Here is a 17,614-nt window from a genome sequence, read left to right on the forward strand (position 1 = left end):
CAGTAACTCCTGCAGCCGCCCCTTGTCTTCCGGGCTAATCTTTGCTTCTTCGATTTTACTCGGCAACAGATCCAAAAAAATTTCTCTCTCTCGCTGTTCTTCCAATTCGGATACCATAATTTCGAACTCCCGGAATAATTTCTTCGTGACCCTGTAGCCACCTTTCTGAATCAAGTTCTTCCGTCTGCATATCCATTGTCCAAATACGTTCACCGGGTTGGTAATCCTGGTTCTTGTTTAACTCTATTCGTTCCTGGTTACCATTTAATTTCAACTGGATAGAGTTTGTACCCATGTCAATAACAGCTTCGTATTCTCTTAAGAAATCGGCTCCTAATATAAGATTGTATTCCATTTTAGGAAGCACAATACATGGATGGGACACCAGTAAATCTCCAATCTGGATGTCAAGTAATACCTGCTCCTTACAGGACGTTACTTTGTCAGGTATAATACCCTTAATTTTGACCTTTGAAATTGGTATGGACGGGATACGAACTCTGCTTTGAATTTCCGAAACAAAGGCCTGTGATACGACACTGACCGTGGCTCCAGTATCAGCCAGAGAGCGTACGTTTAAACCGTGAATTCTCGTATAAATTACAGGTAATTCTTTAGGTCGGGGCAAGTTACTTTTATTAGGATCCTCTAGTAGATCATCTGGAGTGATAACCCAATTATGAATAGCTATAGTCATCCAACCGGCATCCTCGCGAAATATTCTATCTCCTGGCACTAAATTTCTCGTTTTTTATCCTCCCTCTCGATCTCAGCAAAGCTGGGTGCATTTGGGTTGAGACTCTTCTGCCTGGCTCCATTGTGAAATTCTTGGTATGCCAAGCTCGTAGCTCCAGGAGAGTTGGCAGCACTGTGAGTTCGTATTGCTTCCTGCCATGTGTCGCGTGTTGACATATTCCCCGATTCTCTTACTCTTGAGTGGTAGGCGCCGTCTTGTCTCTCACCATTTCTCGGGCGCAGTGAACTCTCCCTCGGCCTGTCATATCTCGCTCGGTTCCCATTCCACCGCTGGCTGTTACTTCTGGGATTGTAACGCTCACCGTCTCGTCTCCAGTACGGCCGGTCATTCCGCCGCTGTTCAAATGAATTCCTTCGGCGTTCTTGCCCTCTCCATCGGTCCGGTTCCTCCTGCCATGTGCTCCATCTTCGAGGTCGCCAGTTCGTATCTCCTCTGGTTTTAGGACTTTCTTCATCTCGTTCCCTCCGGGTAGGCGTTTGAGTGCCGGAGTTTTGACACTCCTTGTGGCTTCTTTCTCCCATCTGCTCTTCCGCCTGTACGTTCACATTATGGACAGTCTCTATGGCCCGTATACGTGGCTGATGCAGTGCAGACATCTGGTCCCAGAGCCTAAGCATTTCTTCCGCTGCCACCGCCGTCGTAACATTTGCCGCGATAAGAGCCCTCTGTACCTCTACAGGCAGCTGTCTGATAATGGTTGTGACGATTTCCATTTCATCGGGCTGATGATCTAGCTCTTGCAAACGTAAATATTGTGAAATAAAGAACTCGCTTAGTCTTGTGGGAGTACTATTCGGATATCTACGAGCGTAGAGCTCCATTCTAAGCGCCAACTGATGCCCCTGATTCCAGAATTTATTCAGGAATGCCCGTTTAAACTCATCATAATTCTTAAATGATTGCCCAAACGCCTTAAACCAGGCTCCAGCAATCCCTCCAAGATACTTTTCTGCCGTGCGTAGTCTGCGCTCTGGTGGTATCTGGTCTTCGTCCATGTAGGTCTCTAACTCTTTAAGGAATGAACGGGACGTGACCTCTCCATTTCCCTCGAATTTCTTCGGTTTCTCCTCGGGTGCCCTAATCCAATGATAACCCGGTAAAACACTGTCCTGACTGAATAGGGTTGAATTTCCTACTCTTGGCTTTGCCCTAAATGATTCTCCTAGTATCTCATGTCCCTCATCCTGACTTTCATTCAGGCTGTCATCTCCATACTGGCGTTCTATCGGGCTATGAGTCCTACTCAGCTTCCGCTTCTTTACTCCGTTTTCTTCCTCAATTTTTAATTGGTCCAACTTATCACGCATATTCTCCATTTCATGTTCTAACCCTTGTACACGCTTCTCAGTTGTCCGTTGTTCCTGCTCTCGGCACTTCTTCAAACCCTGGACCTCTGCGCTGACTTCCTTCCTAGTCTGTTGTAAACCCAGTTCCAGTCCAGCAATTTTAGCCTTATTTTTCTCGGTCGTCCTTTCATATTTGTCTACCATTTCTTGAGTCCTAGCCTCTAGTTTTTCTTCTATTCTGACTAGTTCTTCTTGGGTATAGTCCATACGGACTACTACTGCCACCAGGTTTTCTCTAAATGTTCCTAGTTCGGACTGGGTCTCCTTATCTTTTTCTTCCATACGCTGTTCTATTCCCTCAATACTGTTCTTTACGTCCCGAATTTGCTTCTCTACCGTTCTGTGCGATTCTTCAACCTGTTGACTCAACTTCTCGGTCGTGTTAACACAGCACAGCCGTACATTCTCTATTTTCGTATCTAATTCTGCTATGGTTTCCCTAGTCGCTTCATTTTCAGAGGCCAATTGCTCCAAACGAATGCTAGTGTGTTCCTTTAGCTCAGTTATTTGGTTAGCTACCCGTGTTTCAGTGAGTACTAATTGTTCGGTCAAGTGTTCCTTAAGTTCTTTTACTTGTTCCGAGTTCCTAATTTCCTGTTCTTTAAATTTTGCACTGACTTGTTCGTTCAAACGTTCACCAAGCGCCACAAACTGTACCTCGTTTTTGGCACACTGTTCATTGAATAGCTCCTTTAGCTGATCGCTCAGGTGCCTCAGCACCTCACCCATGTCTACCGACATTCAAGATTCACTCGTAATAAGGTCCGGCGGAAAAACCGCTCCGTATGTCATCGATTAAATTTCAACTACTATCAACTTCCTACACTTTCTAATTTATCAAAATGTTCCTAACTGCTAAACTCTCGAACTTCCAAAGCCTAAATTGGCTACCTCAATCTAACATCATGTCATTCAAACATAGGGTAACCGTCAGCACAACACTATGATACAAAATATATACAACACAAACACAAAAATTCTCCAACAAAATGTCATAAAAACAGCAAAAACTACAACATGCAAAAATCAAATCTATACGATTCTACACCTGTAAAACACAATCTCCTGCAGGTCAAATCCCCGCATGAATATCATCCATCACTCCACGGAAACCACAAAATCAGCACATCCTCGCTAAACACCATCAACAGCAATATCCATATTCTAATGGTAAGACCAAGGACATAACATCAAAAAATACCCCTCTGAACTGGCCGTCATTCAACCTCACAAGTTTTAACAACATACTCCTAATATATCACAAAGCTAACAGTACAGATCCAAGACCACACTTGGTATACCTGCACAACACATAATTGAATGCAGCTGTCATAACAAATGCCTGAAATCAAGCCTTGCACGACCTTTATTTACCGAAATTTCAGGTCCTGCTTTTATAGACACAAGCTATGACCTATAGCCCTACTCTATGGGGAAAATCAGCAAAAGACCAGTTGGTTGTGTGAGCTCGTTTACACAACTATCAAGCATCACCTGACGGCATAATAAAACAAGCTGTATGACCCTCCTTACTGCAATCTCGGGTCCTCAGTTAGCCACACCAAGTTCACAATGTAGACAATAGCGCTATGGTCCCTTTTACTGAAATATCGGGCCATTCGTTGCTCGTCGTCATTAATACTATGGCGCTATTGTTAGCCCTCATTTACAGAAATCTCGAGCCACACCGTTGCTTGGCGACAAAATATTATGTCGCTATGGTTAGCCCTTTACGAAAATTCGGCCAACACGTTGCTCGGCGCCATAAATACTATGTGCCCTACTGGACCCTGAAGTTCCGGCCAGGCGAAAGCCGGTCTCGAACCCAGAGTACAGTAGTGAAAGAACTCTCACAGACGTGAGCTGGTGCACATAGTCTTACCTGAACATAATCCTCTTCACTCAGCCGGATAAGCGTTCTTCTCAGGGATAACATGGGCATAACGGGGCAACAAAAGATAAACACGAGGATATGTGACAAATCAGGTAAGAGTCGGCTAAGTAAAAATTAAAATAAAATATCTAACAGAAACATCGCTGCATTCAGAGTTTAACAAATAGGGATTTATTACATAAAATTGAATTATTTACAAATGAAAGAGCTTTACATTATGATAGGGTAAAATAACGCTGAGCCGATGACAACCAGTTCACTGCCTTCACGAAAACAGCTGTTCTGTAACAAGCATGTTACAATAGTGTAAGTAACGAACTCTAGAAAAACGGATATCTGCTGAAATACACATTATTGAATGACTCCCATAAAATTTACTATGCCTCGTACCGTCGAACCCCGGTGCAAACAAAAATCTCCACAAAATGTACAATGACCTGACTCGGTCACGAACCCTAGTCCCATGATAAGTAAGGCGTCAAAGATACCTATGCAAACAATATAAAATGGACATAATCAACATATACACGGGTGTCAGTATCAAACGGGCCAGTGTAAAATATTACGTAAAACAAATAGGACAAAAAAGATCTCTTCCTGCTTTCAAAACATCGAGGTCTTCTTCCCCTTCGCACACTTGACAAGCCGCAGACGACAAAACCAAATTCTCAAGCCTGTGACGTCAAGCTCAACGACCTTCACCCTCACCACTTCACTAGCGACAGTCCCCCTTATTTATGAGCACATCTGGGCGGCAGGCTAAAAATCTCGCCTTTCAAAAGAAACACCTCACGTAATCTGCTGCTAAAAGCCCTCATTTAAATACACCTGGGCTATCTGCCCTTGTCTCAACATCACCAGCAGTATCGCAAATCTTACTTCCGCCTCTCATGGGCTCAACATTGGTGCTACAAAAAACACTAATCATTAAGCGATAGTCACATGGCCATACTAGGCATCTCCAAATATATCCAATATACTCTCAATTGTGCTGGGCTCTCTCATATCACTCGCAAATCTTACTTCTGCCTCTCATGGGCTCATATCTCTCAAATATTCGGACTCGCTCGCTCTATCAGTGAAGCTGGGTGGTTTACTGGTTCATGCAGGTCTCACCAATACGTATCTACGTCTGCAGAAACAAAAGCCTAAATGCGATACAGTAAAAAGTGCCTGTCTGTTAGACTAACTTCCTATGACAAAAGGAGTTCGATCAGACCCATAAAAATCACCCGTACGTTAAAATAATACAATCGAAATGGAATATAAACACGCTAACAAAGAATCTACAAAAATCATCTACCTTAATGTCCGGGGTTCGAGCTTGAGGCCTAGCTCTAAATTACAAGGAAAATTTTCCTACTATAACTAATCTGTTGCCTGACGGCCCCCATATTCCTATCTAAATTTAAATGACATGCTTGAAACAGAATTGGAAAGCTCTGACCTTATGTTATCGATGACATAACGAAGCGGCCCTCCTTGTGGACCACTGAATCTACCACATCATGATAGACTGCGGCGCTGGCATCAGATACTGTTGACCACTTGGAGACATTCTTTCTTGTGTGGCGCCTCCGTACAGCTCCCTCTGTAGTTGGAAGGTGTTCCCTTTGATGTCGCGCTGATCAGGTGTTCCCAACGTTCCTGGATCGATGCCCGTTGTCGTGTTGGCTTCAGCTCCTGGTTGTGGCTTCCTTGCAATGATGATGTCAAACACTCGTTCTGACTTGATGCTGGGGTAACTCCTCGCAGATATAGCAGTTCCAGTAGAATGTGCAGCTCGAAGACAAAGCGTTGTTCTCAGTACCAACACGCAGTATGACGACTCGTTCAAGCGACCTTCTGGTCCAAGAATGAGCCTGATATGCCAGGCGGCCTTATTTTATAATCCCGTATAGCGTCATCACGCTGCTTGATCGCGTGCAATCTGCGCGCGCCCGCGAAGCTTTTCCCGCATAAAGTATATCATGAGCTCTAATTAACGAATGCATTAATGAATGCAGCCTTAATGCATATCAAAATAAAGCAGAAATTATACAGGTTGCAATTCTTGTCTCAAATCCAATGCAACTCTTCCGTAACAAAAGATATTAATTTAATTCTTACATCCCTCCTAATATAAGTTGTGCCGGGATCTGGGAAGCGTTCCCGGTCTTCATCAAGAGGCTTGGCTTGGGACATAACTCCTTTTAATGAGTTTCTGGAGATTTCCCATAATGACGCTCGCGCTCACTTCCCACAAGAACGCTTCTTCTGGACTCCTTTATGACATATACAGTAAGACACTGGCTTCGTGGGTGGCCTAGTGTGATTCCAATATCCAATACTAAAATTAATACAAGTGTCCCAATGAACAGTATGGTTCAATATCAAAGTGTAAATTCCACAGTAAACACTCCAGATAATGTATAAGACTAATACGCCGTCAACGTGTAGATACCTGTGGGCATTTTATATGAACTATTTTAAACGTGACAATTTTATGAATTTTATTTAACCTGTATATTTTGTTGCTATATGCAAACCTATTTACTTGCTTAGTTTTACCTATGGCTGATAATGACAATGTATATGTGTCGAAACCGGTACCATTTTAACTAATATGTTGTAATATAGCCTATAGTGCAACAATTGTGTATTGAAAAGGTGGAATCTGTTATATTAAATTACTGTTGTGATTCTCGGTTCAATACGGAACGGCCATGAAATTCATAACTTTAGACTTGGCCATGTTACTCAGTCGTCTCACTTCCCCACTGCTCACAGCTGACATGTTCGCAGGGGAAGCGTGTTCGGCGGGTAGCATAACTCCGCATACATCGGGGACTTTGCTTGAGAACCGTGTTACGGGTATAATATATATATATATTTATAAATTCAAACCTGATAAATAAGATTATTGGTAAAATAAAATAAAAAAATACTACAAATTTAATTCCATGTAAGCCAAAAAGAATAAACACCGCCACCTTCACCTTCACTAACCTCACCATATACAGCATTACCAACCCATTTAAGAAGCATAACATCAGAATTGCCTACCGAACCCGCAACACTAATCGGAATATATTCTTTAATTCCAACTTGGTAAATACTTCTCAGGACAAATTTACTAACTCTGGTATTTACAGACTCAAATGCCTCCAGTGTGAATTTTCTTATATCAGACAAACTGGCCGCAGTTTTAGAACTAGATACTTGGAACATTATAATGCCTTGAAGCATAAAAAATACTCTGCCATGAGCAACCACATGAGGGATTCCAGCCACAATTATTGTACAATTGATCAGTACCTCCACATTATAAAATATGTAAATAAAAGCAGCTTAATGACTGGATTGGAAAATACACACATTTTCTTGGATCAACATTTTAATAATAATAATAATAATAATAATAATAATAATAATTGGAATGATGTCCCAGAGAACAAAAGCCCATTAATTGAACAAGTCCCCAAGTTACTCCCTAATTTTAATATAAATTATTACATTTTCATAAAAATCTTCAATTATAAACATTTAAATACCCCTCCGGTCATCATAACAGATTCCACATTACCCTCTCCCCATAATACAACTCCTCCGCCAGCTTCCAGCACTCTCATTGTTGCGCCTATCCCTCCCGTCCCAACTTACTCTCTGCCTAAGCAATCTCACAGATACAAGACACGCAGCAATGGGCTTACGTTTAACAGACCCCCTTGAACGGCTAATGTCTCCGGTCAACGCTGATCCAACGTAAGGGGTAAGCGATCTTAGACTCACATTTTGAACACCCTATTTTCAAGGCCCGAATAAATCTTTTTCCTTTTTCCATTTTTCAGATTTCAGTTCACGCACTTGGCATCTTATTTTTTCTGTTTCGATCTTGGACTCCCTGTAAAAATGAAGCGGCTTCAGGCGTGATAAATTCCTGTTTGAAGTGTCACTACTCCATGTCTGCTACAATATGTGATTTCTCTTGCCCGTCTCACGTATTCTATACAAGAGTGTGATTTAACTATTTCTTCATTCAAAAGAATATAATCATCATTTTTTGTCATGATGAACATTCTTATTAACTGACTGGCAGCTATGAGTTTGATTATTACACTGGCAGCTATGAGTTTGATTATTACACTGCCAGCTCTGTGTTGTACCTAATGTTTTTAACCTCTGGCAACACGATTATTTGTTGTTTTTTTCTAAGTTAGCCATGATGAACACTTATATATTTTCACTTTAGTTTTATGTTTGAACATTCTGATTGTCTGACTGGTAGCAATGATACCCTAATGATATTAATTATTTCACTACCAGCTCTGTATTGTACTTTCTGTTTTTATCCTCTGTTTGAACATGATTGTGTTTTTTTCTCTTAGCCATGTTGTAATATTTTGTTTTTTCACAATAGTTTTTAGCCTATTTGATTTTCTAAATGTAAATGTTGTTTCATAGGGCACCATATATTTTAAGGACACTAGGTTCGGGGCCCTGACCTAACTTTAGGCTAAGATTTATTTTCGGCTGATGATGCTGACGACAGTTAAGCGAAACATGTCCCATCTCACAACACCTGTTGTAATGTTTATTTCCTAAATATAAGGAAAGTTAAGTATTGGAAAGGTGGTGTTAACTATTATTCTTATTTCAAAGTTCATTATCGCGTTCCTCCGCCAACATCCGGCCGACGTGTTGGCATTCTATGTGACGTCATCTTCACTGCTATCTCTCTTCAGTCGCATCAGCCATGCTTCATTCTCTTTGAGCCATGCACTGCAAGCAAGAGCATACGAGGTTCCGTCTTTTTGAAACTTTTGAAAATACTTTTGTTCCCGACTATAGAGTCTAAACAGTGTAGATCTATTCCCAGATGATCTCTGATATTCCCAGTTGGTGTATATGTAGCAGAAGCCAGTCCTTCCAAATAAAGCCGTACTGTAGAAGGTATGCCTAACCATCAGCTGATAACTAGCATATGTTACGAGTTGTACTTCCGAATGTAATACATAGTAACTGGTAACATTCTTTTGATAACTGCGGCTGTTGAAACACAGACCCTTATTTTTGAGTATATTTCATGCTTGTTCTATACATTTGTCACATCAGGATTTGCGTAAACTTTTGTCCATGAGATAAGACAGACCACATTGTTTAGGTTAGGTATATTATCGCCCTGATAGTGCCAAACATTCAACGGAAAAAATAAAAACAAATAACATGAAAATATACTGCATTTATGGAAATCTACAGGTGTGGCAGTAATGAGTTTTATTATCATAATGTTTAATTTGTACGTTCGTTGTCTCTTCTTTTATTAATACCGGTACCCTGGTACATTTTGTTTGGTGTCTCCAAAAGTCGTTTAAGGTACGTCTGGACATAAAATTATTATTTTTGTTAGGTATGTCGGCGAGTAAAACAATAATTTTAATTGGATAGCTTTTGTCACGTTTTAAACTTACTTCTCTCCAAATATATACCTATAATGGCCCAAGTTACGAGATATTAAACGACCACTTTTTTAATGATCTCGCCTGCTCTATAAATAGCAATAACCGCGAATATTTCTCAACTAAAGTAAACTCATTTCCTCATCCTGAAGTGATACAGCCCTTTTTTTTGTTTGCTAGTTGCTTTACGTCGCACCGACACAGATAGGTCTTATGGCGACAATGGGACGGGAAAGGGCTAGTAGTGGGAAGGAAGCGACCGTGGCGTTAATTAAAGTACAGCCCCAGCATTTGCCTGGTGTGAAAATGGAAAACCACGGATAACCATTTTCAGGGCTGCCGACAGTGGGGTTCGAACCTACTATCTCCCGAATACTGGATACTGGCACAGCCCTTTTTAGACACACGCCCAATGGAGGGAAGTTGCAGGTACCGCTTCTACCGCATATCGGCCTTCCTGCCACTCGTAAATCTCTGTTAGTACGGTACCGAGAATCGAAGTCAGACCCCTGAAAACAGCAACTAATTGTGCAAGCCATTACGCTGGCGGACATTATTAACTACAAAACACAGGCATATAGCATGACTAATGCATGCCTGCAATGTGTGGGTTGGACACGAAGCTGGGCCTATTCATCTATTTGTGCCACGTCATCAGAGCTGCAGTAAACCTACGCTACAGAGGCGGACATTCCCTAACTGCGAAACACGGATGTACCGAATGGATTTTTCATTGCGTAGGTCGTACGGACGAAACTATTCACAAATTTGTGCAATGTGATCAGAGCTGCAATAAGACTTGTACCCGCTTCGAAGTCATCCTTCTCTGACGAATTACGTTGGGGTTTCTTATAGGCGAGATTTATTTTTTTCATTTTCTTCATTTCAGAAAGCTAGGGGGGGTGTAATATGCGAGGAGATCTAATACATAAGTAAATACGGTAATCTCATTTAAATTTTAAGCCAGACTCCACATTAAATTATACCATCATGTCTTGCCATACCAGAGTTTACCAACCATACTTCACTACCTCCCTTTTCATCACTCTTTCAATCACTCTTTTTATTATTTAATCATTCTTGGCCACTACCACTCCAATCTCTTTTAAATTTCAGGCCATACTCACATTAAATAACTAAGCCACTTTTGGCAGAGTCACACTTAGCCATCACCACCACTCTGTTCATCAATCTCATACCACCAACTCATTAAAATACTCAATCTCATTTAAACTGTAAACCAGACTCCACTACCGACCATACTCTACTCACCTTCCCACTTAAATATACTCAACTATCAAACTCCTCATTAAATTCACTATTCATTTCAAATACAAATAACGTACACACTTTACCATCTACCGAATTTAACTTCTTAACATCTTCCACACTGAATATTAACAAACCAACCCACCTTTCATCATGACCACTCCCTTATTAGCTTAATCACACTCCACATATAACGGCATCCCTCTTCATCTGAACTCACCATTCAAATATACTTAACTTTAATCACACTAAACCTTCCAATCTGTAATTATACATTAACACAATTGCCTAGCTTACTTACTAATACCTTGGCTTTTTACTTCTTGTTATGCCTTCATCACTTTTAGCTTTCTTACCCCACAGTTCCTTTAAACTCAAGCTTCTCCCTTTAATTATAGTTCCTCCTACTTCCGCTTCTTCCTTCAAACCATGATTTTCATTATGCATATGTTCACTCACCATTTCTTGTGTTTTTCCCTCCTCGGGCTCTTCCTGTATCCACATTTCCTTTCCCGCACTGGCCTCCAGCCTCATTTCTTTTCCCGCTTCCTTGATTCCTCCTAAAACCGCTTCTGTGATCTCACTGTTACTCGGTGTTCTCCTATTTCTGTAATGCACATCCTCTCCGGTTGTACTCATTTCTTCCTGCTTAAGACTCTCTTTCAATGCTTGAAGTTTTGTCACTGTCCAACTTTGAGTCCATTTCCCATTGGTCACCACCTGTTTCTGGCCCCTAATATGCGCCCTCAAACCTTGCATTCTTGCTCTCACTGGATGTTTCTTTAAAATCTTGGATTTCTTAATCCCCTCTCTTCCCATATCCCTCTTAATCCAAATCTTTTCACTCTGCAGATTGCCAGCGTTTCTTGTCACTATGTCCGCCATCAATGTGGATAGCAGTGTCACTTTTATAGGTCTGTGCTACTCTATTCAGCATCATCTATATTGAACTCAATGAAATTAATTTTCATTTTATTTTGAATGACATATACCACTTTATAATTAATGTCCACTTTAGCTTCTGCCTTTTATTCCTGCACACCGGAAATAAATATGGATTTCCTCCTACATTCTTGGCTGTTGGCTTCTATTTCTTTCTTCAGATTCAACACCTCCTCTTCCATATTTTTTAATTTTCTTCCTTACTGACACAATTTCTCCCTCACTGTTTTCCATTTTTGCCTTACATTCTTTCGTGTTTTCCTGAATCCACTGCCTTGTCTTTTCATGCTCCTTAACTTGCTCCTTATCATCTTTGTTAACAGTTCAAACGGGCAGAGCTCCTCCATTACCTCCTTTATGACCTTCCTTATGACTTCTATGTCCTCCCAGCTCATGTTGCCATTGCTCTGCAGGCCTGGATTTACTTCCATTCCCCCAATAACCAGCAGCGCAGTGACCATCACTGCCACCAACAGCGTCTCACCCTTCAGTCCAATTTCCACTTCACCTTCCTTCCTTTTTTTGTTCCCTTCTTCATTCTTCCCTGCAATCTTCCGATAGCGACCTGATATTGCTCTGTACCGATCATCTTCCTCGTCACACTCCACTTGACCCGTCCACTCCCCCCTTTTACTGTACTCTACTCAGCCACACACTCAACACGGCACGTCTGTTCCCGTTGCTTGCTTAGGCTATACTGAATATGTCTCTTAATGTTGCTGTCTCTCTTTGTAATTATTAATTGCTGCTTCCTTTCCATTACTTATATTTTGACATTGGAACATAGTGTACATTAATTATAGTTATATCATGCAATTAAGAATTAATTTTGCGAGCTCTTTCTTGTTTATTTACATATTTTCGTTTTGTTGCTTAGACTAGATTTCCTAATTTACTTCCCTTATTTATAGAATGCTACAGACATTAAGGAGGAAATAACTATAGAAGAACATACAACGGATCAACTGGAGCCACATATCAAGGAAGAAGACAGGTAAGTACGGTCTAGTTATACATCCCTCGCACTAGCTCCCTCTGTGGACCTGTAGTAAAGTGTCAGCCTCTTTATCCCAAGATCTTGGATTTAAACCCAGCAGAAATTGTAGGATTTTCAGAAAGTGGATAAAAAGTCCAATAGATACTTCTTGTGTTACGATGATGTTATTGTTGAGTCATCAGTCCGTAGACTGGTTTGATGCAGCTCTCCATGTCACCCTATCCTGTGCTAACATTTTCATTTCTATGTAACTGTTGCATCCTACATCTGCTCTAATCTGCTTGTCATATTCATACCTTGGTCTACCCCTACCGTTCTTACCAACTACACTTCCTTCAAAAACCAACTGAACAAGTCCTGGGTGTCTTAAGATGTGTCCTATCATTATATCTCTTCTTCTTGTCAAATTTAGCCAAATCGATCTCCTCTCACCAATTCGATTCAGTATATCTTCATTCGTGATTCGATCTATCCATTTCACCTTCAGCATTCTTTTGTAACACCACATTTCAAAAGCTTCTATTCTCTTCCTTTCTGAGATAGTTATCGTCCATGTTTCACTTCCATACAATGCCACGCTCCACATGAATGTCTTCAAAAACATATTTCTAATTCCAATATCAATGTTTGAAGTCAGCAAATTTCTTTTCTTAAGAAAGCTCTTCCGTGCTTGCAATAATCTGCATTTTATGTCCGCCTTACTTCATTGTGAAAACTGAAGCTTATTTCCCACTATTATCTCGTGCATATCACATTAAGAAATGCAATTACACTAAATATAACGGTCAGCTCGAGACACTCGTTAAATTACTTCACAATTTTCGGTTATTTTACCCTTGCAGAAATTTGCGCTCACGAGTAATTATCATGTTACCGTGCCAGGCCTGTTTCATCCCGCATTTTTTTGTTTAACAGTACCGGTCAAACGTTTTCGATCACCTACCACAACTATGGATTTGTGGTTAAAACAGAGATTTAGTTTTAAATAATCTATCATAGCCCTGTTCTAGTAATAAAACAAGCATAAACATGTAAAGACGGAATGAATCTGCTGTGTATTTGACCGGTTCTACGAATAGGTCTCATTCATTCAGCTGTCTGTGTAGCTAGCAGTTCACATTAGTTTTCAGTACACTGTGTGCAGTTAGCAGTGTGTTTGTGTATCTGATCAGGTGCATACCATGTCACCTCCAAATGGGATGGAAGCAGAAGATTGGAACTGAAAAACGTGCTGTAATTGTAGCTCTGCATCACGAAGGGTATTCTTGTAGGACAATAGTAACTAAAGTTGGCGTAGCCCAATCTACAGTGGTGTATACATTGCAGCGATTCAAGCAAACCGGTGCCAATGCAAGTGTTTTGCGATCTGGAAGACCCCGTGTAACATCATACAGGGAAGATAAGTTCATATGAGTACAGTGTAAACGTCAGAGGACTCGTACTGCACCTGTCCAGGGTTCCAGTGCATGACACTGAATATTAAACTGACTGTTCATTAACGAACAGATCTGCTGATTAGACCGAACGCACTGGATATACTGGAATACACTGGCTTCTTGCCTCTCGCCTATATAGTGGAAAGCCTTATTTTCTGGAGGGGGAGTCAGTCCCCGCCCCCTTGTCAAACATCGCTCCGCTGGCAGGTATATTTACACTTTGAATTTAATATCAAATTAAAGCCTGTACATCCCACTTTCCACTGATCAATATTCGTTTCGAATCCTTCGCTGGTTTGTCTGTAATCATCAAAGCGTCAGTATCAATTCCCAGTAGGTTGAGCCTGACCTCGGGGATTTTTTAGTTTTCCTGGTCCTGTCAGAGCCGGACATCTGGTTTTCATAACTTCAAGACATCAACTACCTGCACTCTTCCCATTATTATTATTATTATTATTATTATTATTATTATTATTATTATTATTATTATTATTATGTAGAATGGTTTTCTGCATGATAAATCCGCATAAAATCTCCTCATTCATCGCAGCTATAACTTGAAATTATCTATCAAGTATTTCCGAGTTATTAATGTTAATACCCTCGAAACAGTTGACAGCTACACTCTGGTGCCACTAGATATTTACGGGAATACATGGGGTGATATCGTCTCGTATGTTGAGACGACTTCTTTGAGGCTGTTTCGTGACCTCACTTCTCAGTCATGTGACATCTTGCTTGCTCCAGCTCTCTCGCTCAGAGGGAGAACGAACTCCACGTATGAGCGCTTGTACTCCCTGTTTTCCCAATTGCGCACAATGAGAGGAGAGGCGCGCGACTCTACGGGGGGCGGCTCGCATCCCGGAACCATCAAGAGTATCCTCATTTGGCGGCTATTTAACGCAGAACCGCGCGGAAAACGGCATAAGCTCTGTACAGGATGTCTCTACATACATATGATGAGGTCGTGAACGGTCACAGTACGGCAACTGAGATTCGCGAGAAAGTCAATAATATGCGAGCTGCTCCAATCTTTGCCTCAACAGTGCAACGCGGTCTTCGTGAATGAGGTTTAAAGGGGTGCATAGCGGCCAAGAAACCTTTGTTACGGACACAAAATCAGGTGAAAAGAATGCAATGGAAGCAGCAACATAAGAACTGGAGCGTGCAGCAATAGTCCAAGGTGTTATTCACGGATGAATCAAAGTTTGAAGTATTTGGGAGCCATCGTCGAATATTTGTTCGTCGACTTCGTGGAGAACGTATGAAGAGACAGTGTGTGACACCTACGGTGAAGTATGGTGGAGGGTCGGTTATGGTGTGGGGATGTTTCGCGGGTGATAAAGTAGGTTATCTAGTGCGAATTAATGGAACATTAAAGAAGGAAGGATATCAGAGGATACTGATCAACAATGTAGTTCCATCTGGCTAGGGGCTTATCGGTCGTGGGTTTGTTCTGCAGCAGGACAATGACCCTAAACATTCTGCTAAATTGTGTACAGGGTATGTAAATGGAAAAGAGAAATGTGGGAAACTGAAAAATATGATTTAGCCAAGTCAGTCACCAGACTTAAATCCCATTGAACTGTTATGGGATGAACTTGACAGGAGGGTCCTAAAACTGAGGTCAACTAATGTTGAAGAGCTATGGAATAATTTACAGAGCTGTTGGACTGCAGTATCTACACAAACACGACAAGATCTTATTTCCAGAATGCCAAGGGTTTGTGCGGCTGTTCGGAGGGCAAAGGGTGGATACTTTGAAGAGGCTAAAATATAAACCATATTGTATTCTACTTAATGATAGAGAGAGAAGATATATATTTTTTGGTCTATTTAGTTTTTACGATGTGGTTGTACATTGAAATAAAGTATCTCGTTTTCTGCATAGGTGATCGAATACTTTTGACCGGTAGTGTAAGTGTGGTATCTGTGAATCCCCAGACAGCATGCGAGTTGTTCTGCCCTTTTCCCTGGCTTCGTATCTGTCTCATACATCTTGCCATACCCAAACTACCTCGCTTTGCCGTTCTTCGAGCTCCCAGAATCTTTCGCCCGTTTCCAGCTTTGACACCCGGAAATTATGATACTTCAAGGTGGTCAAATACGTCAGACACGCGTCACATGAAAGGAACACATGCGGAACAAAATTACGGCATCTCGGCGTTTCCGGAGGCCTTCAAATTTAGTTAGTAGTACGTGAAATATTAACATTATTGTTACATAATTTACTTACGTTTAACTGTGCATTGCTTAAGTCCATGGTTTCTGCCGTTCCTCTTTCATCTAACAACGAAATATTTCGCGTTACCCTTACGCTGTTTAGTGCCTTTATTATTTATCATTTTCGCAATCCGTGCTTCAGCTTCATGCATAAGTTTCATGCTGCTGTCGCCGCACCATCCTGTGTTATTTATCACAGCCGCCACCAGAGGTGCATCATCCCCGATACTCACCAATCATGTGGTAGAATTGGCTCTCTACATTGGTAGATTGCTGGAGGGTACTTAACGGGCTGCTGGCAGCACTGATATAACTGTGTAGGTGTTACGATCACTTCGATCGCCTTTCTTGCATAATGAGTGTATAAGAGAAGTTTTCAAGTCATCAGGTATCGTGCCGAACTTCCGGTAGTCGACTAGGATCCGGTTAAATTCTCGATGTTTTCATCTCCACCAGCTTTCACAGCTCTCACAATGATGCAATCCTTTCAGGGCGCTTTGTGCTTCTTGAGGGCGGTAATGACCTGCTACATAATTGGTAGTTCATAGGGTACGTGGATCTCTGATGAATCATTTATTGGTTGCCTTTCCCCAGACTTCGCAGTTGAGCGATTGGTTCCCGTCTTCGAGCTTCTACCACAAGATTGGGGGTTTTACAGTGTTTTTCTACTGTTATTGTTCATGGTATGTCTATTCATGGTTTAGCAGCTGTTGTTTTCACAACTGGGGAGCACTGAGGGACTTTCGTTTGAATCACGGCCATTCCAGAATTCTTGATTCATGTTTGTTCATGGACGCTGCCTGCCCATTAAATGTTTTATAACCTGACAAAAGTCACTTAGTTAATCTAATTTCTCGAACTGCTTAATCGAAATTTTGCGTCATATCGTTCTTAACTGTCCAAACGTTTGTGATGATTTTTGGATTAAATAATGTGCTTATGGCGTTCCTTATCTCCGACTGTCTGTGCACAATGACTTGTGGCTCCCCAGAATTTGAAGGCTTGAATACACCATCAAAGGTTATGGGAGATACGATGCTCTGTACTGACATCTGCACCCTTATTCTCTGTTGTAATTGAACTTGAACATTTATTTACAAGCATTTGTAATTTTCACAGATTGTATTTATGTGTGCAGTGATAGTTTTTCCATTAGGTTTTGTTATTATCTACTCTCACTGTGCAGATATACCATAGCCTTGTTTAGTATGCAAGATTATTTTTTTATTATGTCCATGATGTAATGTTGTTTGGATCAGTTATGTTGTTAAAAAATAAGAACCATTTTGGTAGCTACGTATGTTGCGTTTGC

General features: G+C 41.1%; 1 protein-coding gene across 1 annotated transcript in view; it reads left to right on the forward strand.

Moving 5' to 3' along the window:
* The window catches only part of LOC136866605 (gastrula zinc finger protein XlCGF57.1-like), a 65,227-nt gene that overhangs the window by 44,161 nt on the left and 3,452 nt on the right, over positions 1-17,614 (forward strand). Inside the window, exon 4 of the mRNA XM_068226925.1 lies at positions 12,558-12,640. Within this exon, the coding sequence (XP_068083026.1) occupies positions 12,558-12,640 (83 nt within the window). The remainder of the gene's footprint in view (positions 1-12,557; positions 12,641-17,614) is intronic.

This window comes from Anabrus simplex, chromosome 3 (genome assembly GCF_040414725.1).
Source record: "Anabrus simplex isolate iqAnaSimp1 chromosome 3, ASM4041472v1, whole genome shotgun sequence".
In the NCBI taxonomy this organism is placed as follows: Eukaryota; Metazoa; Arthropoda; class Insecta; order Orthoptera; family Tettigoniidae; genus Anabrus; species Anabrus simplex.